The following is a 23239-nucleotide window of genomic DNA, read 5'->3' on the forward strand; positions in this document are numbered from 1 at the left end:
TGGATGACCTGGCAGTGCAGGACAAAAGCCTTAACTTTCAAATTAAATCCTGGCCAAAGCCTAGCAACCATCCTCAGCATGGCCCAGTGCCCCAAGAACACCTGGAGCCTCCTGGATATAACTGTCCTGCTAGGTTATAAGCTGCTCAGGTGGCCTCGTAGAAAAGTCACACAAAGTAAGGTCACTGACACTAGACCTCAGTTCATTCCTACAGCAAACTGATGAAGTGGGCAGTGCTACCCCTGGTTACTGAGTTTAGAAAATGGAACTAACAAGACCTAATTTTGAGGGTTAACTGTCCCACTTCCCATATGTGTGACCATTGGTAAAGTACTTCTCTGGGGGAAAGAAATGCCAAGCTCCTTCATACTGCCCTGTTGTGGCTCACTGCAACTCACCAGGTCAAGGAAAGTCTTGGGGACAGAAGCTTCAGATTCTGAGAACTGTGGCTCCTTCAAGTGTTCAATGATCTCTGACTCCTGCAGGGACACATGACAGAGAAATACCCCCCAAATGTTCAGGGGTGCCATCAATGGAATTCCCAATAGGCCACGGGGCCAACATAGGACTGAGCCCAATCCAAAAGTCTACCAATTTTGAAAACTAACAGATATAAACACCTACACAAGAATGGGGCTATGTACTTATGCTGATAGTGGACAACCACCCCCCAAATCAGACCAGCAGGATTTAAACAGGAAAGGAGAGCTTAGAATAGTAGAGACAGGAAGCCAGCATTATAAACATTTGATGCTATCTGAAAAAATAAAGTATATCTTACTGTGTGTGCATACTCATGTGCATGCAGTGTGTGTGTGTGTGTGTGTGTGCGCACGTGTCTTAGGTCAGGTGTTGCTCTTCATCATGTTCATCCACTTTGCTCTTTGCTTTGGGGGACAGAACCTTTCACTGGCCCAAAGCCCATCTGATCTGGCTAAGCTGGCTGGCCAGTGAGTTCAAGGGATCCATCTATCTCCCTCTCCCCAGAGCTGGAATTATACAATCCTCATCAGTACACCTGGCTTTTAAGATGGATTCTGGAGCTGGGCGGTGGTGGCACACGCCTTTAATCCCAGCACTCGGGAGGCAGAGGCTGGTGGATCTCTGAGTTTGAGACCAGCCTGGTCTACCAAGAGTTCTAGGACAGGCACCAAAGCTACACAGAGAAACCCTGTCTTGAAAAACCAGAAGAAGAAGAAGAAGAAGAAGAAGAAGAAGAAGAAGAAGAAGAAGAAGAAGAAGAAGAAGAAGAAGAAGAAGAAGAAGAAGAAGAAGAGCGATGGATTCTGGGGTCAAAGTCAGACCTTCATGTTGTTCAACAAGCACTTTCTGGACTAGGCCATCTTACCAGCTCTGGAAGTATCTATTCCAGGATAAAAGCTCTCTAAATGAATTTCCTCACTGGCTATATGGAGAAAGACTAAATGGTAGGAAAAGCTATCATGCCAAAGGTGCACTCTCTCTCTCTCCACACACACACACACACACACACACACACACACAGAGAGAGAGAGAGAGAGAGAGAGAGAGAGAGAGAGAGAGAGAGAGACCTACTTCTGATCACTTTGGTTATTGAAGAATCTATGAATGCAACCACTTGTATGTTTGGGGTTGGTACAATTGTCATAGAAATAGATGAGAAGAGTCATTCTGTAATCTGACCTACCTGTGTTGGTGCAGAACACTCAACTCCGGTAGTCTTTACCTCACCCCCATCCCAACACACACACACACACACACACACACACACACACACACACACACACACACACACACTTCTTTATAGGAACTCAGACTGCAGCAAACCAAGACAACATATAGGTGGGGAGAAGTAATGAGGAGAAATGAAGAGCATGAATGTCCCAGGAGGTGTCAATGGAAAAGCACATTTCTGCTCTGAATTCCCAGTGCCAGCAGGTTTGCAGTTTCATTCAGGACTTTACTTCCCGCTGAGTCTGGGCATAGTTGTCACAATTAAGGGCTCTGGCTGATGTTGACAGCTGAATGCAGCTTCTGACTCAGTAATACAGACATGGAGGCAGGAAGTTGTAAGGAGCTGGAGACAGCAGCAGCGGGTTCCAGCTGACAACTGCCTTGGGACCAAGGGAATTACCTCACTGGCGTCCGATGTGCTCTCCTCCAGGGCAGAAGCTTCCTTGGGCTCCTTGGCTACACTCTCCCTCCTGGAACCCTCCTCTCCGGCCTCCACTGCATCCTCTGCCTCCTCCTTTTTAGAGGCCTTAGCAGAATGATCATCCCCAGGGTCCAACACAGGAGCCACTTCACTCATGGAATCCTTGGGATTGTTGTTCTCATTTTCTTTCTGTGGGTCCCAGGGACTTGCCCCCTTTCCCTGGGATCCACTGCCACCAGCACCAGCCAGACTACTGTCGCCACCCTGGCTGAATAGCTTGCCAGGAGTCGGGGGCCGATCGACATCTGAGTGGAGAGAAACATCTTTCTTGTCAACTGGCTGGCTGGATCTTGGAGACTCCTGAGAAACAAAGATAATGTCAGAGAGGAGTCAAAAAGTTTAGAGACTGACACAAGATGGGAGTGGCCATTCCTTGACTCTCAGGTGGACTTTGTGAGCTCTGACCCTGTTATCCTACACAGCTCTGTGTGTGTGTGTGTGTGTGTGTGTGTGTGTGTGTGTGTGTGTGTATGCGTGCGCGCCTTATACGTCTGTCTGCCTGTGCGTGTGTGTACACTTGCATATGGAAACCAAAGGTCAATGTCAGTTGTCTTCTTCGGTTGCTCTGAGGCATGGCCTCTCACTGAATCTGGAGCTCACTAACTTGGTCAGACTAACTGGCCACCATGTTCTAGGAAGTTACCTGTCTCTTTGCTACCAGCATTGGGGTTACAAATGTATACTGCCATACCTGGATTTTAAAAAGGGTGCTAGGGACCAGAACTCGTCCTCATGCTTGCACAGCGAGCACCTTACCCACTGAGCCATCTCCCTAGCCCTCCAAACAGCCTTTTTTTTTTTTTTTTAAAGCTTTAATTACATATGTATGTGTGGGCATGCACATGTGAGTACAGATGTCTGTAGAAGCCAGAAGCATTGGATTCTACTGGGACTGGAATTATGGGCAGTTGTCAACTACCTAATATAGGCAGGCACAAGGAACCAAACTCCAGTCTTCTGCAAAAGTAGAAGTATGTTTCTTTTTTGTTTGTTTTTTGTTTTTTGGTTTTTGAGACAGGGTTTCTCTGTGTAGCTTTGGAGCCTATCCTGACACTCACTCTGTAGACCAGGCTGGCCTCGAACTCACAGAGATCCGCCTGCCTCTACCTCCCGAGTGCTGGGATTAAAGGCGTGTGCCACCAACGCCCAGCCTGAAGTATGTGTTCTTAACCACTGTGAGCTCTCTCTTCAGTTGCCCAGAAGCTTTGCAAAACACAGATTGCTGGCCCTTGACCCACATCCAGATAAACTGAATGGCAGTTTCTGGAATGGTATGGACACATTAAACTGGACTTAAAAATTAGTGCAACTCTGCCATCATCTGCCACATTCCCCAGCCCTGTCAGCTAAACTCTCAACCCTCAAGAGCCAATATTCACTCAAAACGATGACAGACACCCTGCAGGAGAAGAATAGCAAAGATCAGAACTTTTATTTTTCATTTTTCAAAGAAAGAAAGGGGGAAATACAACAAGGGTACTCCTCCCCGAGTTTCCCTACATAAGCTGATCACCAGCAACCCCAAAGACAGCATCTTCTATCCAGGATACTCAACCTAGGGTCTCTGAGAAGCAGATGTCCAGATGGGATTAGCTGGGTAAGAGATGGGGCAGAGGCAGCAAAGGAGGAAAAACCTTCAGAAAAGACACAGGTCATCACCTGTGACAGAGAAAGAGGAGCACAGGACAGTTCTGAGCACACCTGAGCCAAGCAGAGTGCTCAAGCAGGCTGCTATCAGAGAAGTTCCACATCAGGCAGGAAGGAAGGGTCCTGTTCCCAAACTCCTAGTGAGATCTGTCATACTAGAAGGAAGTAGAATCTTAACATGAACTAGGAAAAACAAAAGGGCCAGTAGCTGGCAGCTGGCAATTTTCTAAACTCTGCTTTGGCTGGGTCTCCTGAAAGGAGAGCTGAGCTGCACACTTAACACGGTGACCACACCCTGTTTTCACATACAAACTCACTCGTAAAAACCCAGGGCTGCTTCTGCTAAATTCTTCATAGAGCTGACCAAAATAGAAACAGAAAGCACTCCCTCAGAAATACAGCCAGTGATCTCTCCTGGGCTCAGACTCAGAGCCTCCTTCCAGAAAAACATCTGTATTGGCACTTAGACTGTCAGGCTGAACAACTCCTGATGAGGGATTTTTAAGATTCCCAATTCCCTACCCTGAAGATTAAAACAAGGAGCGTATTAAGTGCTATAGTTTGGGTCTAAGTGTCCTCCGAACATGCTCCCGCCATGATGGGCTGCCTCACCACAGACCTAAAAGAAGGGGCTAATCAGTCACAGCTTCACTTTCAAAACTGCTGGTAGATAGAAGCCTTTTCTTAATATGGCATAAGGTTTAGTTCACATATTTCATTATGGTAGTGGAAAGCCGAGCATCACAAGGCAAGTCAGCAGCTCGAAGGAGAAGGCCTCTACATGCTGCTGTCCTAGCGCAAGGTCTGTTGAAGCCAGTCTGGCAACTGACTGGAAGGAAGGAAGGCTCTCCTGTCCTCCTCCTTCAATATGGGGTTGCAACCTAGTCCTAAGAGGGTTACCTAGCAACAAACTGTGGACTGGGAGACAGACAGAGGAAGTATCAGACATCAGACAGCCCTTCCTGTCTTTTCTCACAGTTCATCCCCTCCTGCCTATGCTTGAACACTGCTATTTCTCTACTCTGCTATGCACACTCTCTTTAGTTTTTAGAGATGTCACATTTGACACATGCTAAGCCTGTGCTCTACTACCAAGCCACATATTCCTGACACAAACATTCCCCATTCCCTGACAAACAACCACTGGTCTTCACAGCATCACCTCTCCCAGGAAGCCTTCCTTGGTCTTTGGTCCCTGGACTCTGGGTCTCTGCCACAACAGCTATAATAGCTGTGGGCTTCTTTGTTTATTTTCCTTACTAGTTTCTGTTATATAGGATGTTCAAAGTCTTTTTGTTTTTTTGGATTTTCGAGACAGGGTTTCTCTGTGTAGCTTTGGAGCCTATCCTGGCACTCGCTCTGGAGACCAGGCTGGCCTCAAACTCACAGAGATCCGCCTGCCTCTGCCTCCCAAGTGCTGGGATTAAAAGCATGCGCCACCAACGCCCGGCTTCAAAGTCTTAACTAAGGTTGTTTTGGTTTTGGTTTTGAAGAATGCATGAATTGCTGGGCAATCCCTGCACACCAGAGGCAGAAATAGGTGGATCTCTGAGTTCAAAGCCAGCCTACTCTACAGAGAAAGTTCCAGGACAGCCAGAACTACTACACAGAGAACTCTTGGTCAGGTTGGGGCGAGGGGGGGGGGGCGCGGCACATGTTTGGGGCAGTGGTAAGAGTTGAGGCTTTCCTTCTTCCAATCCCAAATGGAGATGTAATATTTATTTGCCAAAGTCACATGTGGATTAGACTATTTCATTACAGTGCTTATGAAATGAAATGTTAACTCTTAACTATTCAAAATGATGAAAAAGCAAGTAAGCCATAAAACTCAGAGGGTGGCCAGGTATGGTGGTACACATCTTTAATCCCAGCTCTCCAGAAACAGAAGCAGGCAAATCTCTGAATTCAAGGTCAATCTGGTCCATAACAAGCTCCAACCAGTCAAACCAACACTGTGAGACACTGCCTCAAAAAATAATTATTATTATTATTAAAAATGTTTAAACTCAAAGATATCAGTGGCTGGGGATGTAGCTCAGTAGTACAACAAGTGCCTAGTATACCTGAGACTGGGCTCTGTTCCCAATACAGAGGAGGCAAAAGGAGAGAATACCAGATATAGGTAGATTCTCATCCTTTTTTCTTTCTTAAAAAAAAAAAAAAAAATAGGGTGGTGGTGATGCATGCCTTTAATCCCAGTACTTGGGAGGCAGAGGCAGGTGGATCTCTGTGAGTTCGAGACCAGCCTGGTCTACAGGACAGTTCCAGGACAGACTCCAAAGCTACAGAAAAACCCTGTCTTGAAAAAACAAACAAAAATAGCTGGGCTGGAGAGATGGCTCAGAGGTTAAGAGTACTAACTGCTCTTCCAAAGGATCCAGATTTAACTCCCAGCACATACATGATGGCTCACAACCATCTATAATAATGAGATCTGGTGCCCTCTTCTGGCATGCAGGCAGAACACTGTATATATAATAAATAAACCTTTTTTAAAAATTAGTTGTAGGTCTTATTTTTTATTTATTTTTATTATTAACAGATTTTGATTTATTCATGTGTGCATCTGTCTGTCTATCTGTGTGTCTCTGTGTGTATGACGTGTGTATGATTTGCCCATGGAAGCCAGAAGAGGACATAAGACTGACTGGAATTACAAACAGTTGTGAGCCACCTGATGTGGGTGATGGGAAGAATAGCAAGTACTCTTAACCAGTGAGCCAGCTCTCTGAGCCCCGAGATTCCCATAATTATACTGGAGAGAACACAACCTGACTACAAGATTCTTCAGCTTCATCTAGGCAACTCTCAAGCTTAAACCCTTCAAAAAATGAATTTCATTGTGGGACACAGCTCACTGGTAGAGTGTGCACCTAATAAGGCCCTAGCTTCCACCTTCAGCACCCCCCTCTTTCCCCAAAAAGGAAGATTTCCATGTGACTGGATGATCTCAATTTGCCTATCTAAACATAAAATTGATAAAATAAGGCAACCATTAGAATAAATGGCCTTAAAAATACAACAAATGACCTTGGTCTGCATCCACATCTACTGACTACATCCATAGGACAGCCAGAAATGCATGGAGAAAGCAGGGGAAATCAAACCCTGGCTGTCTATCATCTACAAAAAGATGCAGGAATCTAAGAATCTCATCTGACTCTACATTGTCCCTGTTCACTCAGCCCATCCTTGACTGTCCCCAGGCCTAGGTTCTGAAGCTCCCAGCCAGTATGCACACCCCAGACATCTCTGTACAGTCTCCTGCTCCAGGCTCTGTGGGTGCACAGCTCTGCTCTGGGCCTCTCCATGCTCAAACTCCCCAACCTCCTCCTGCCACAGTCTCAAGTCCTGCATTTCAAGGCATATTTCAAGATTTTGCCATCTGCACAAGGAGGGAGTGAAGAGGAGTGTCTGTCAGAACCAGTTCTTGAATATTTAACACTTTTCAAAAGTCATGAGGCTCCCCAGGTTGCAGTCCCACCCCCTCACCTGCCCCAGCACAAAGGCACTTGGGCTCCCATGATCCACACAGGATGGGGGTAGGGGAATCACAGGGCCTGAGGGGAGGTTATCCCGACAGCATGCCCATGCATTCATACTGTTCTGGGGAGACTCCTGCTAAGCCAACCATCGGTCAGAGTTGTTTTCCAGGTCTGGTGCCCATTCAGTTGGTCTCAGTTCTTTGCACAGCTCCCCGGGTGCAGTGAGCACTTTCCAATCACACTGACATCATCCTGTGATTTCTAAGCTGTCCCTCCCCTCCCTCCTCCTCCCCCCCCCCCTCCCTCCTCTCTTTTGATAGCTGATGGCTTTTCATCAGCACCACATGACCACATAATGCCTACTCACCACCCTCTGCCTCCCCCTCTCCCTCAGAAGACTTCTTGGTGTGGGCTCCATGAACCTTTCCCTTTAGTCTGTATTAGTCCAGCAATGGGTTTAGGTTAGAAAGCAGAAATGGGAGTAGACGCTGACAGGGATGCATTCTTGCCATCCTGCTGCCCTCTTGTGGAAGGAAGAGCAAAGTGACTGCTTAGTGACACAGGGCAGAATGAACCCAGGAAGAAGGGCTTCAGCTACAAAGGAAGCTAACTGCAAGACCTAGGTGTGTGGGGGGGGGGGGGGGGGAGACCAGGACAAAAGCCATTTCAAAGATCAGTGCCCAAGTGGAGGCAGCTTTGCCTGCCTAGAAGCCTTCACTGATCTCCACCACTAACATCTCACCCAAGGAAAAAAAAAAAAAAAACCCTAATACCTACTGAGGTTAGGACATAGGACTACAACACCCCATGTGGCAGACAACTGAAGACAGGTAAGTGAGGTGTCTAAGCAGCGCCTATTCCAGATGTTTCCCTACCTCACTGTGGTGCCAAGCAAGCTATTAAAATGTTTTAAAAGCTCCTGCTCCCCAAACCAGCAAGGGGAAAACTTCACAAGTCCATAACATGTCAAAGAAGAAAAATACCTTTCTTGGTTGACATCTGTAATCCATTAAGAAGTAATCATGATCAAGCTACAGTGGAATTTCAATCCACCAGCTGACTGCAAGGAACAAATACCTACTGTACCCAGAAATCGAGAAAGCCAAGGGAAGGAAAAAAACACCACCCAGACTGTCTGGATACCCTCCTCCATTCCATTCTCTCAGCTGTTAAACAAAAACACACCCAAGCACTTCCTGTGTCCTAGGGAGTGGGCTAGGTGCTGGGTGTAAAGACATAAATTTTGCAGCATCTACACCCTCACTGTGCTTGATCCCCTGGAAATCCCCCTCTTTCTCCAAACATACAAGCCTTCATGACCCCCCTTCTCCTAGGCACTGACATCCACCCAGGTGCAAACTGAGGACCTCCTGTGAGTCCACCAGTCAGCCAGCACTGGTTAACTAACGGTGGTTGAGAAGAAAGCAAAGTCCTCCTATAGAGAATCAAACAGACCTCTTTCCTCAGCAGACCCGCTCCACTCAGAAGGAACAGTTTCAAAGCAGACATGTATCAGATTGGAGATACAGATGGGGCAGTCGGGGAAAGTGCTACATTTGGCAGAAAGTGTTAAAGGCACAATCAAAACATAGCTGACTGTAAAGAACCAAAAGGCTGAACAGATCCTGGGATAATAAGCAAAGCTTTACTATATCAAATGGGTCCTCCCCCAAAGATAGAGTTTGATCCCCTTAAGAGATGCACCCACAGTGAGGTCTCAAGTACCATCCAGAACCTGTCAGCCAGCGTGTGGACTGAGACAGTACCCTGGCCTCCAAGCAGTGGTGAGTACCAAGAAATATGAGTCAGAAATAATAAGAGATTGGGCCAGTAAGACAGTTCATGGGTAAAGGCACTTGCTGCCAAGTTTGACAACCTGAATTTGATCCCCAGGAACCTCATGGAAGGAGAAAACTGATTCCTGAAAGTTGTCCTGCACCCTCCACATGTACTCTGTGACACACACACACACACACGCACGCACGCACGCACGCACGCACGCACGCGCGCGCGCGCGCGCACTAACAAGCAAATAAATAAGTTAAAATGGAATTTAAAAAAAAATAATAAGGGAGATGTCTCAGAGGGTAAAAGTGCTTGCTGTGCAAGCATGAGCACCCATGGAAAAGTCAGGTGTGGCCACAGGAGGATCACTGGGACATGCTGCCTGTCAGTCTAGTGCCAGGCTCAGTGAGAGACCCTATGTTGAGGGAATGATTAGGCAGTAGGTGATAGAGCAGAATACCCAATGTCCATCTCTGGCCTCCATGTGCACTTGAGCATATGATCCAGAAAATATACATGTGCAACACACACACACACACACACACACACACACACACAAAGAATAGGGATAATTAAGAAACCAACTACAATTTGTGATGGGAGCACCTTTCCTCTTCTTGCCAGGTTTATGGTCATACTAATGATATAAAAGTGATTATGTCTTTAAGGTGTAGAAGGCACTAATGACAGCATAGTATATAAGGCCTGTATGAGGCTCAGTATTTAAATGTCTTCATGATTCTAATTTGCAACTTCATGATTCATTGCTTATAACAAATATTTGAGGAAAATTTAGAGAACTATTAATTGCTTAAAAATTAATAAATCAGGGGGTGAGAAGTAAAAAAAATTTTAAAAATTAATAAATCAGACACTAGACAGAGAATATACAATGGGAGGCATTCCTATAATTTCTACATCCAGGCTCCAAAACATGCACGAAAGGTTTGCGTATGATGACACAGTGACTTGTACTGCCTGTGTGCTCTCCATGAAAAACATGCTGGAGGCAACACAGGCCAGACTTCAGAGACAGGCGAGACTTTGGAAGCATGCTTCAAAAGCTGTTCCCACCCATATGCTTTTTTCCACCCTTAAATCTTTGCTCAGGCTCTTCATTTATCTAGACTATCCCCATCTAAAATTTAGCTTCTCTTCAAAACCCAGGGCAAATGTCATCTCTTCCACTGAGTCTGCCTGGTGTCTAGGCACGAAATCTCTTCCCCATGTAGTGTACAAGGAGGGGGGCCTTATGCATACACACCTCATTATGTTCAAAGCACCTGCTGGTGCAGGCACTTCACCAAGAACTAGTCTTGTGACAGCTGAGAGAATGGATTCCCTGAACCCAAGAAATCCTGGACAGACCCATGTGGCAGAATTATTTTCAGGTGTGTGACTTTTGTTTATGCTGCATTTGTTTAACTCTGTGAGGTTGCATTACTGTGCCTGTCTAAAACACCTGATGGTCCTAATGAAGAGCTGAATGGCCAATATGGAGGCAGGAACAAGGACAGGCAGGCTGGCCAGCAGAGAAGATAAACAGAAGGAGAAAGGTGGAAGAGAGGAATAGAGAGAGAATAAGGAGAGGAGGACGTCAGGGATGGACTAGCTGACCCATCAATCAGCCAGCCAGCCAGCCAGCCAGCCAGCCAGCCAGCCAGCCACGAAGAAAGAAGGAAAGTAAGAAATACAGAAGTAAGAAAGATAAAAGTCCAGAGGAAAAAGGTAGATGGGTTAATTTAAGATAAGAAAAGCTGGCTAGAAACAAGTCAAGCTAAGGTTGAGCATTTATAAGTAAGAATAAGATTCTGTGTGTGATTTATTTGGGAGCTGGGTGGGTGGTGGACCCCCTCAAAAAGACCAAAAAGCCAAAAGAGTAAAAAACATTTCAAACAACTGACCCAAATGGACCAGTTCTTTTTCCAAATATGCTCTGCAGACTGCAAAGTTTCACAAGGAACAAAGGTAAGCTCCAGTAGAAGCATTTACCATCAGGGTCCTCAGGCACTTACCTCATATTCAAAGTGACCTCCCAGGGCACCAAGGTCCAGATGCAGGTTCTTGAGAAGTTCACCGGAGCTTCGGACACTCTGAAAGCAAAGACAACTATGAGTGTTGTCTTAGCTGGGGTTTCTGTTGCTATGTTCTTGACCAAAAGCAAAGTTGGGAGGGAAGGATTTAGTCAGTTACTGAAGGAACTCAGGAAAGGGACTAGAAGCAAGAACCAATACAGAGGCCATGGAGGAGTGCTACTTACTAGCTTGCTCTTCCTGGCTCACTAAGCCTGCATTATTTATTTATTTATTTATTTATTTGTGGTTTTCGAGACAAGGTTGCTCTGTGTCGCCCTGGCTATCCTGGCACTCGCTCTGGAGACCAGGCTGGCCTCGAACTCACAGAGATCCACCTGCCTCTGCCTCCCGAGTGCTGAGATTAAAGGCGTGTGCTACGACCCAACCATTCAACCTGTATTCATATACAGCCCAGAACCAGAGATAGCACTACCCACAACATGCTGGGCACACATTAATCACTAATTAATAAAGTGCTTCACAGACTTGCTTACAGGCCAATCTTATGGAAGCATTTTCTCAATCAGGGTTCCCTCTTTTCAGATAACTCTAGCTTGTGTCAAGTTAAAAAAAAAAAAAAGTGGTAAATCTAAATAAATTGGCCAGCCCAACATGAAGGGCATGCAGAGGAGAGTGGGGATGCCCTGGCAAGGCTTTAGAAGACTCCAGGGCAGGCCCTCCACTAAGGCCACTCTAAGTAGTCCTTTATCCAGAGAGCACAGGGCCAAGCAAGTATGTTGTGTTCTCCAGCTCAGACCTAAGAGGCATACACTGGTCAAGAAAGGAAGTTATGGGGGGGGGGAACGCTTTTATTTATTTTTAAAATGGCTGGGAGGTTAGCCAAAGATAGAACTAATCCATGTATCCACCAACAGATGAGTGCATAAACAGAACATGGTGCATATACACAACAGGCTTCAAAATGAGTGTTTACATACTCGCTGCAACATACTGAGTGAAAAGGTGCCAGACATCAAAGAAAAACACTGTGTGATTTTACTCATATAAAACATCTAGAACTGGCAAACTCATGAGCCAAAAAAAAAAAAAAAAAAAAAAAAAAAAAAAAAAATAGATTTAGAGGTTACCGGGGCTGGAAGGAAAAGGAATGATTTACTGTTTGGCGACTAGACTCTGAAAATGGACAGTAGTGATGGTAACATACATTATTGAAAAAAAAAAAAAAAATAACTAATATCCCTGAATTACTATATAGTTAAAATAAGTTTAAGTTTTACCTGTGTGTATGAGAGAAAGCTTCATGACAATTTAAATATATGTACACCCAGAGGGTTTCCAGGCCAGTAAGGGGACCTCACCATTACCTTGTTGTCACTCTCCTCCTCATCCTCCTCGTTGGTTTCTTCCCCTAAAGCCAAGAGGCTGAGAGCACGCCTGCCCTCGTGGGCAGAACCCAAGAAACCCTTTGCACAAGTAGCAGTCTTGAGTCCCTGTGGAGGCTCCAAAACACAAAGAGAACAAGAGACTTACCAAAAAGACCTTCAGAATGAGCCTGGCATGCTCCCTCAATTCATACCTAGATGGGCCCCCAATCAAGTCCCACTATGTTCATAAATCTGGAGTCTAATTCACACTGCTTACTCCCTTCCAACCCCCACTGCCCCAGCCCCACAGATGGGGAGATCAGCACAGGTGGCCTACAGCCCAGTCCACCCCCAGAAGAGTCACCAGAGTGACTCTTCTCAGACTAGCTGGAGAACTCTGAAGACACAGCTTGTGTCTCAGGGACAAGCCATGGTTCCCAGTATGACACCCAAAAGGTCCCACAGTAACAAAGTATATGCACAGCAGAAGCAAGACTCACCAGCATGGGTTCCCCAATCTGCACAGAATCTGCTGAGCTCCCCAGGCTCTGAGTGCCACGAAGAACAGAGGGTGGAGCATCCCCAAGGCCTCGTAAGGGAGCCAGGCTCCAAAGAGGGGCCTGGACTGGGGCTAAGGGGGAACCCAGGACCTGGGCAACAGAACACATCTTGTTACAAACCCCAGAAGCCACTTGGCTCTCAGGGTGTTGGAGGCAGATATAAAAATAAAGCATCTAAATCCTGCCTGTTCAAATTTAAACCGCCTCCGCTTGGAGGCTGCTGATGAAACACAACATCCAGAAATACCATGTGCCAACTGGGTGAGACTCGCAGACCAGTTTCCTGATTCTGGTAACTTGTGTGCTAGCTCACATCTGGCAGATGCTAACACTGGGGGCTCTGTTCTCCTTTTAGGAGCCACATAACAAGTGAACAGGATGGGGGAAGGGCAAAGATAAACCCCAGCTACTAGAAGTCCCCTACAGTTGATGCTTAAAACTGATGAGTCAAGAAAAAGCAGTCTCAGCTGGGCATTGGTGGCACACGCCTTTAATCCCAGCACTCGGGAGGCAGAGGCAGGTGGATCTCTGTGAGTTCGAGGCTAGCCTGGTCTCTAGAGCTACACAAAGAAACCCTGTCTTGAAAAACCAAAAAAAAAAAAAGAAAAAGAAAAAGAAAAAGAAAAAGAAAAAGAAAAAGAAAAAGAAAAGGCAGTCTCAGCATGTTACTGACAAAGATGGACATACACACCAGAAGAAAGTGTAGGCCTCCTTATAGGGCTATACACACTGAAGGCTGCTGTACATAAACAAGTGCCTCTCAGGAGATCCAAGTGAAGGCTACCTTCATGCCAGTGAGGACTGGACTGAAAATCCAGGCTGGGTCCAAATGTGGGAACCCTCAGGCTTCTCACAGTCTCCCACATCCCCGGTTCCTTCATCTGTAAGATGAAGTGGGTCCATGCTTGACCCTACGGGGTCTGCTAAGAAACTCAAATGACATGATAGACACAGGGGCCTCTGTAAAGAGGCTAGGGTTATAGTAATATTATAGAATCGATCATCTGACCTTGCTCACTGGTTAAGATGGTCGGAAGCTCTTCAGAGGATCTGAGTTCATTCAAGTCCCCATAACCTACTTCAGGCAGCTCACACACAACTGCCTGCAACTCCAGTTCTGGACAATCTCTGACATCCTCTTCTGGCTTCCACAAACACTTGCACTCACACGACCACAAACACTGACACACTCACATGCACACAGTTAAAAAAAATAAAATCAGGGGGCCGGGCATTGGTAGCACATGCCTTTAATCCCAGGACTCGGGAGGCAGAGGCAGGTGGATCTCTGTGAGTTCGAAGCCAGCCTAGTCTCCAGAGCAAGTGCCAGGATAGGCTCCAAAGCTACAAGACAAAACCTGTCTCGAAAAACAAAAAGAGAGAAAGAGAGAGAGAGAGAGAGAGAGAGACAGAGAGAGAGAGATCAGGGGCTGGAGAGGTGGCTCAGTGGTTAAGAGCACTGGCTTCTCTTCCAAAGAACTGGGTTCAGTTCTCAGCATCCACATGGCAGCTCACCACTGTCTCTAACTCCAGTTCCAACACCCTCATACAAACATACATGCAAGCAAACACCAATGCACATGGAATAAAGTGTAAAAAAAAAAAACAAAAAAACAGATCAGCATAGCATAGCATACTGAGGACACATTACAATACTCTTCAAAACTTTTCTCAAATTTACCATACATATAAAACAGGTAGTGGTGGAGCACACCTTTAGTCCCAGCACTCAGGAAGCAGAGGCAGACGTATCTCTGTGAGTTTGAGGCCAGCCTGGTCTACAGAGTGAGTTTCAGGACACTCGGGTCTACACAGAGAAACATGAGAGAGAGAGAGAGAGAGAGAGAGAGAGAGAGAGAGAGAGAGAGAGAGAGAGAGAGAGAGAGACTCCACACTAACCCCCAAGAAAGGGGGATCCAAAGGTTACAGTCACCACCCTCTTGGCCAGTCTTGCCCATGCAAGTCTCAGCAGGGCCTATCTCTGCATGGAGAGGATGCCTGAGTCTTGGCTGAGAAATGAGATAAGATACTCCTTACCCCTGCAGATGACCAATCACCTGACCTATGCAGAACATCTTTGTCAGGGAGAAGAGATTCCGATACATAAAACTGGCCAGCAATGCTGAATACTAGGCCATGCTCATTCTCACATATCACCTAAGATGGGCTCTACCATTATGCAGAGACCCCAAATGAAGGTGAGTGTGGTCAAGAATCCTGTCCAAAGTCACAGGCTTAGTGGGTCAGAGTAGGGATTGAGTTCGGGCTTCTCTCAGGGAAAGAGTATTTCATATGGTCTTATGACTATGGTAGGAAGAAGTACAGGACGCTGAGTCTGCCCCACCTGCTTATCCCTTCCACCAGTCCAAGCATATCAGCAAGCAAAAGCCTTCACTCACTGTATTTATAGAAAATTACAGACTCCTAAACATGGCTAATTTGCTAACGTGCTGGGGGCTTGAGGGAGGGAGACAGGCAATGCTGAGGCCTTTGTTCTCTTGGGCCTTTACTGAATCAGTGGTTAGCAGGGAAATTATACATCCCTGGCTCCTAGCTGATCATCATCTATAGATGGCCATTAACTCTGAGCATGGGGCTGTGCATGCCATTGTCCTTCAGAGCAGATAAACTTGATGCCATTGAGCTAATTAAAACTTTCAGGATAATCTGTGGCTTATCAGATATTTATAGTACTACACTAGTTATTAGAACTAACGGAGAACCAGTGTGTGTCGGCAATTAGGGACTAGAGGAAACGATTGGGTAAAGTCACAGTTGGGCCACAGAGGAACACCTAGGGAATTCAGATTGAGCCCTGTGGTCCATCCAACATGATTTCTGAATGAAAAATGGGGTTACTCTTGAAAGGGACAAAGTGAAAGAATGACAAGGCAAGCCCCGCCCTTTGGAAAACCCTGATAGGGGAAGTGAAGTCACAAACAGGGTCCACACAACCTGACACAGGTTAGTCATGTTATTTTTCGGGGACCTGGAGGGCAAGGAGCAGAAGCAGCTGGCTGCATGGCAGCGGCAAGCTAAGGGCTTGGTCCTTCCAGAGAGCGCTAGTGTTGAGAACTCTGGTGCTGTGTGCCTCCAAGAAGGGAAAGTGCGAAGCTTTGGGGAAGAGTATCTATTCTGAAGGCTCTTCTCCAGAACCAGCTGGTAGGAAAGACTTCCCAAATCCCAGAAAGTTCCTGGATTCTAGATAAGGGCCTGCAATAGTACCACCTTGCCCACCCTCAGAAGAAATCACTTCAAAGCATGTGAACAACCCATGAGCATGGCTACACCTAGGGAAGAGAACCCACAGATACCCCCAGCTCTAGCCTGCAGGTGATGAAGTAGGACAAACTTGACATCCAGGTCATCTCATCAGGTGGCCACTTGGGAAGTTAAGGGATCCTCAGTTACTGAAGGTGGGTCAGCATCAAGAAAACAGACCTGAGAGCTTCGGGGCAACAGCAGTTCTATCTATTCCCTCCCTGATGAGCTCAGGAGCCCCAGACCTTAGGCCCCACTTTCTAAAAAGCCTACCTGGTTGAGAAGCTGCATCTTGCTCGGCTCTGCAGCAAGCCTGGTGTCGGAACTCTGCTGGACCAGCCCCTGTCTGAGGCCACTGCTTAGCTGGCACTGCGCTGGCTGAGAGGCCTCCTGCCCGGCAGAGGCAGAGACCACTTCTGGAGAATGTTCCAGCAGCTCTGGCCCCCAAGCCAGTAACCCCGAGTCCCTCTCCTGAGGTCTGATGGCCTTGTGTTCACCCTCACTAGACATCCTGGAAGACTCAACGGCCATGCAGCAGGCCATGCTGGCGATATCTTTGCATGGCATTTCCTGCATGTTCTCAGGCAGCTCTAGGCCCTCCGGCCGCCTGGAGATCTTGACCATCTGCAGGATGTGCTGGTAGAACCTCTGATCCTCAGAGTAGTCCTCACTCTCTGACTGCTCCTCAGCAGAGCTCTGTACCTGGGACAATTGGGGCACCAGGAAAGGGCAGAAATGCACATCTCTAGGCTCTGAGCCTGACTGACCCATGACAGGAACACACCCCTGGGAGCTCTGCACATCCCAGGGGAAGTTGTTTACCTCACCTAGGACCTGTGAGCCAAGGGGCGAGGCCAGACTGCTGCCCCCTCCACTACTGCTATCTGAGTCAGCCCCGGGCACACTAGGCTTCCTGTCTTCATTGAGGAACTCTGGAGATGCAGGTGGATGGCACTTCCCTTTACTGGCAGGATCCTCTGGAGGGGGCTCGGGAACTGCTTCTGATGCCAAGGTATCAGGTGGCATCAGGGAGAGACCCTGTGGTGAATCTTCAGCTGAGGCCTCTGGAACCTTGGAAGTAGCAGGCTCCATTTCCTTGCAGCTCTCTGTGATGTCCTTGTTGACAAGCTTGGAGACCTGTCCTATCCATAGTCCTGGAGGCTCTCTCCTCCACCTCCCCCTGCCCAGGTCTCCACCTTCCCCAGGAACTCCCTGCCAGCTCAAGTCCTCTGCTGGGCTGCTCTCTAGTAAAAACAGCTTGCCTTTCCTGGCAGGCAGCGTGTGATCAGATGAACAAAGGGACAGGGAGGGTTCCTCCTCAGATGATCTCAAGGGAATGGGGCTCTGACCTTTGTCCCCTCCAGGGCCAGTGCAGCTCAGAGTGGCTATGCTGTGACTGTGCTGCTCCCCTTTCAACTGCAGGCCTTTGGAGGCTTCGGAAAGCTTAGAGTGGACAGGAGTCTGGCCCCTACATTCTAACACCTCCTGCCCATTCTGGAGAGGCTCAATCGTATGAGCACCCCCAGGACCAGGTTTCTGCTGCCTGGTCCTCAATCCCAGCTTTTCTATTTCAGGGTCTGAAAATCCCAGGTAGAACTTCTCTGTTGCTTTATGGGCTGACTCCAGACCCAGTGGGTCTCCTAACTCTGTCTTGCATTGAACCGGAGGCCTGCCTAAGATTTTCTCCACATCAGCAAAGATCTGGTGGGTCCGAGGAGCTTGGCCTTTGGAGAGTGGCTGCAGCTTGCCGGGAAGGGCACCCATGAGAGGCCATGGGGTGTCGCCCACCATGCACAGGCTCCTCCCTTTCTTAAAGGAGGCCTCACTTCTAGCCTGCACCTCTTGGTCTAGGTCCAGATCAGCAAGCCCAGGTGCTGGGAGAGGGGACAGGCCTCGGAGAAAGCAGGAAGAAGGCAGAAGTCCCTGCTCAGGCTGTGTTTCCTAGATGGGCATATAAACATGCAAAGAAAACAAGGACTGACCTTCTCATGGATTCTTGCTACCTCAGCCCAAGACCCAGAGCAGAAAACCACCCTCTTTAAGATAAAGCAGAAATAAGACAGAGAAGAAAGGCCAAAACTCCCTTAGACTAAACATATGCCCCTTTCTAGGTTCTAGCTCCCCCTATAGAGGAAAAACAACCATATTAACAGCCTATAAACCTTGCTCCATAGAGCCCTGGGAACTCTGTTCCTAGGGTGCTACCATAGTGTGAAGGCTACAATATGAGTGGCAGAAAAGAGAACCACAGCCCCTGGGAAACCAGAGTAGCCCTGTTTGTTTTGAAGCTAGCCTCTACAGAGCAGCTATATGAAGTCAGCACTTTACCTCTAGTCAAAGCCTGGAGACCACAGCCATGTGATTGGTCCCTAAGCTTCCTCTAGCACTCAGGTTCATGACTGGTTCATTTTATAAAGCCGATCAAGGACTCCCAGAAATGTCCCGAGAGTAAGAGAAGAGAGGAAGCCTGGGAAACTCAGCCGGTCCCTTCTACCACCAGCATAGGTTTGCACTGCATAAAAGACACCCAGTCTCAGAATCTTGGGGCTACCAGAAGGCCTTAAGATAATCAACTATCCTCTACAAATATACTAACCAGCCAGCTGGGAGCACACATCTCCAGAGGTGCCAGACCACCTGAGCCTAGGAAGCCCATGAGCCACAGACCTGACCACTGGACAAACTCAGGCTTGAGGTGCCTGGCCTGAGCCCTAAGAATCCCACTGAAGGATCCTTCCCTGAAACACAGAGGGGCCCTTTCTAACAAGGAGCTTCTGGGACTCAAACATACATACAGAGCCAAGTCTGTCATCCAAGCCTACCTTAAGCCAGGCTGGAGCCTGCCAGAAGCCAAAATATCATTTCAGATTATCCTGGGGGTGTCCACCTTCTGCTTTTCAAATACATGATGGTATTAGAAAATTCTACAGTTCTATTTAGAAAGCACCTGTCTTCATTATTCTGTAGGAACAAGCTTCTCACCCTCTTTCTCAGAACTGTGCATAAAGCTGGGAGGAGGCAAGGGGATACAGAGCAGCAACAGAACCTGAACGTGATGAAGGACTGAATGACTTAACAACTGTTCAAAGCCAGAACTGACACTTTAGGGAAGAAGAAAATGGGGCTGGAGATGTGGCTCACTGGTAAAACACCTGCCTAGTATGTGTGTGGCCCTAGAAATCCTCAACACTGGGGGCAGGAGGATCACAAAATCAAAAGCACAAAACAACTAGACCATGGACAGTTGAAAGAGTCTTCCCCACCATACTCCCCACAATCCTCCCTCAGTGCTCCTCACAGGGTTGAACCAAGCTGTTTCCTCAGGCTGCCAGCCCCACGCCTGCATGAAGGGGATAAAGTCTGTCCTGAAACACAGGCTCTCACTCAACTCCTCCTGAAGCTAGGATGATAACCTCCACCTCCTATGTCCCATGCTGAGCTACAAATAAATACTGGGTGTGCACGCCTTTAATCCCAGCACTTGGGAGGCAGAGGCAGAGGTAGGAGGAGCTCTGTGAGTTTGAGGCCAGCCTGGTCTGCAAAGCGAGTGCCAGGATAGGCTCCAAAGCTACACAGAGAAACCCTGTCTCGAAAAAAAAAAAAAAAAAAATACTGGGCAGAGCCCTCTGAACTCAGCACAAAAGCTACTGGAGACCACACTGAGTATGATGTGGTTTAACTGCTGCTACCCTCCGATAGCCAAGGATGCTGGCCACAAAGACCACTGATGATGTCAGTAAAGCCGATGGCATGTATGGATCAGTTACAGACTGACCTCAAAATCATGACCCTCCAGCCTCACTCAGCCTTCCAAGTACTAGGATTGCAGGCATGCATCACCAAGCTCAATTTTTCTTTTAAAACCTGAAGGCACTGACAGAAAATTCCACTGTTTCTACCTCCCTGTTTCCAGAGTGGGGAACAACACTACTCCTTCGTCAAATGAAAACACAGTCCTTGCTCTGGCTGAGCTCATACTGTCACTAACCCTGCCATGTAACATGTGCTCCCCAAGGAGACAGAAGAAATTACTTAAAGACATAACATCTGATAGAAGCTGAAAGAAAAAATCCACCAGGTAATATTAGACAATGTCCTGTCAAGAATTCACTATTGTTTTAACTCCTGGAGGGTCCCCACACCCTTTGGGCTACAGCCCTGTGTAGGAGCTGGCCTCAAGACTGACTCACCAGAGGACTCTTGGAGATCTCTTTGTCCTTCTTGTTTTTCTTTTCCTTTTTCTTTTTCTTGTCTTTCTTCTTAATGGCCCCTGGAGCCAACCACTTCTCCCGCTCTTGGATCACCAGCTTCCGATAATGTTCATCACATGGATGGTCCCAAATGGACTGCCCAGTGTCAAAGTTGAAATAGTAAAGATCACCCGTGATGTTCTGGCTAGGAGTGAGCAGAGCTCAGAGGTTAGTCCCTTCTAAGGTCCAACAAAAACAATTCTTTAAAAAAGAACAAATACTGAAATATATAAAATCACTTATAGCAATGGATAGTTTTTTCTTTCTTTCTTTCTTTTTTTTTTTTTTTTTTTTTTGGTTTTTTGAGACAGGGTTTCTCTGTGGCTTTGGAGGCTGTCCTGGAACTAGCTCTTGTAGACCAGGCTGGTCTCAAACTCATAGTGATCCATCTGCCTCTGCCTCTGCCTCCTGAGGACTGGGACTAAAGGCATGTGCCACCACTGCCTGGCTGGATAGGTTTTTTGGTTTTTTTTTTAAGATTTATTTATTTATTTATCATGTATACAGTGCACACCAGAAGAGGGAGCCAGATCACATTACAGATGGTTGTGAGCCACCATGTGGTTGCTGGGAATTGAACTCAGAACCTCTGGAAGAACAGTCAGTGCTCTTAACCCCTGAGCCATCTCTCCAGCCCCCGGATAGTTATTTCTTAAAGTGTGCTAAACATCAAGTTTGACACTGAAAAATAAACAAATAAGGAACTGAAAAATAAGTCTAGGAAATTATCCAGAACACAACATGGGAGATAAGATGGTATTTGTAAATATGAGAAATAAGCTAGACATGGAAGATAAAATATGAACATTCAATGCTGCAATAGCAGCTTTTTCTTTTCTTTCTCAAGCAACAAACTTCTGAAAGATTACTCAAGGAAAAGAGATACCTAAAAAATAAACTAATTGATTTTTTTTTTCTTAATGGGGCTGGAGAGATGGCTGAGCAACAGCACTGGCTGCTCTTCCAAAGGACCAGGTTTGATTCCCAGCACCTACCTGGTAGCTCACAATAGTTTGTAACTCTAGTTTCAAAGGATCTAACACCCTATTCTGACCTCTATATGCAATAAATAAATAAATAAATAAACTACCAAAACTCATTCACAAAGAATTAACCAGGGATGAGGATATAGCTCAGTTGGTAGAATGCTTGCCTAGAATGCAGGAAGCCTGGGGTTCAAACCCCCACACTGCATAACCATCAACATAGTGTAAAGTCATTAAACTGGGGCTGGAGAGGTAAATCAGTGATTAAGAGCACTTGCCACCCTTACAGAAGATCAGAGCTCAATTCCCAGCACCCACACAGCAGCTCATAACTGCTTGTAACTCCAGTTCCAGACTCTTAACACCCTCTTCTGACCTTCTCAGGTACCTGCATTCATGCTGTACATAGAGACAAGCGGGCACACACATATGCATGCAAATAATTTTGAATTATGTTTCTGTCTATGCACAGTATTTGAATGGGAACTTCCTGCTCTGAGACAGCAGAGGTGGCCCACCCCTCTAATCTCGGCACTCAGGTTGTGGAACTTGGAGGACCTAAAGTTCAAGGTGATCATCTCTTTCAATTTGAGGCCCGCCTAGTTTACAAAGTCAGTCATGGGCTACATGGAGGGGGCTCTGACTCAAAGGACAAAGCAAAGAACTGAACGTTCTATATCTCATGGGGGCAAGGATGAGAGAGGGTTTCATTAAGGAGTCCTGGCTAGACTAGAACCACCTATGCAGACCAGCCTGGGTTGGCCTTGAACTTACAGCAATCCTCCCACCTTTCCTTTGGCTTTTGTGTACTTATTCACATACAGCTTTCTCTTTTTAGAACTGGATTTGAAGTTAAAACTTTTCCCGCAAAGAAAATTCTAGGCCCACATGCTTGCAGTGTAAATTCTATCAAATATTTAAAGCAGAAATGACAGCAATGCTACACAAACTTGTCCACAAACCTGAAGAGGAAGAAATTCTCATTCTATGAGGACAATAACATGGTGCAAAACAAGATAAAGACATTAGGAGGAAATGGTACTATAGATCAGTTTCCCCCATGGACACAGATGCAATAACACTTCATGCAATTTTAGAAGATCAAATCCCATAAAATATAAAGAGGATCATACATCATGACCAAGTGGAGTTACCCCAGGAATATGTAATTTGGTTTAACGTTTGAAAATCGGGGTCAGACAGATGGCTCAGCTGGTGAAGGTGCTTATGGCCAATCCTTAGGACCTGAGTTCCCTTCCAGGATCCCACATCGTAGAAAGATAGGATCAACTCCCATAAGCTGTCCTCTGACACCCATACTTACAAGTGCTGTGGCATGCCCACACCCCCCCCACACACACACACATACAAATAATAAATAAATAAATGCAATTGAAATTAATTGATAAAAAATATCTGAAAATCAATCAATAAATTTGGCTATAAGACTAAAGAGAATACCACCTAATCTAATCAACAGATGTAGAAAAGCACTGGGTAAAATCCATCCATCTTTCTTTAAAGTCCCAGCAACAGCACAAACTCTCCTGACAAAGGTCATCCCCAGGAAGCCCACAGCCAGCAGCTACCAAAAGTTTTCACCCTAAGATGAGGAACAAAGCAAAGACATCCTCCAGCATTGCCTCTACTTAAAGATGCTGAAGGCTCTGG

At 46.6% G+C, this 23239-nt stretch overlaps 1 protein-coding gene across 13 annotated transcripts in view; it reads right to left on the reverse strand.

Annotated features, from left to right (window-relative positions):
- The window catches only part of Cep164 (centrosomal protein 164), a 68864-nt gene that overhangs the window by 26250 nt on the left and 19375 nt on the right, over positions 1-23239 (reverse strand). For 10 of the 13 annotated variants that reach the window (XM_035443644.1, XM_035443643.1, XM_035443641.1 and 7 more), the window contains 7 exons: positions 20523-20727; positions 16606-17034; positions 13012-13161; positions 12512-12646; positions 11127-11204; positions 2114-2494; positions 399-479 (listed from right to left, as the gene is read on the reverse strand). In XM_035443644.1, coding sequence (XP_035299535.1) covers positions 399-479; positions 2114-2494; positions 11127-11204; positions 12512-12646; positions 13012-13161; positions 16606-17034; positions 20523-20727 — 1459 coding nt within the window. The remainder of the gene's footprint in view (positions 1-398; positions 480-2113; positions 2495-11126; positions 11205-12511; positions 12647-13011; positions 13162-16605; positions 17035-20522; positions 20728-23239) is intronic. The other 3 variants (XM_035443646.1, XM_035443645.1, XM_027412026.2) reach the window with 1 other exon arrangement.

The sequence above is a fragment of the Cricetulus griseus genome, chromosome 4 (assembly GCF_003668045.3).
Source record: "Cricetulus griseus strain 17A/GY chromosome 4, alternate assembly CriGri-PICRH-1.0, whole genome shotgun sequence".
NCBI lineage: Eukaryota > Metazoa > Chordata > Mammalia > Rodentia > Cricetidae > Cricetulus > Cricetulus griseus.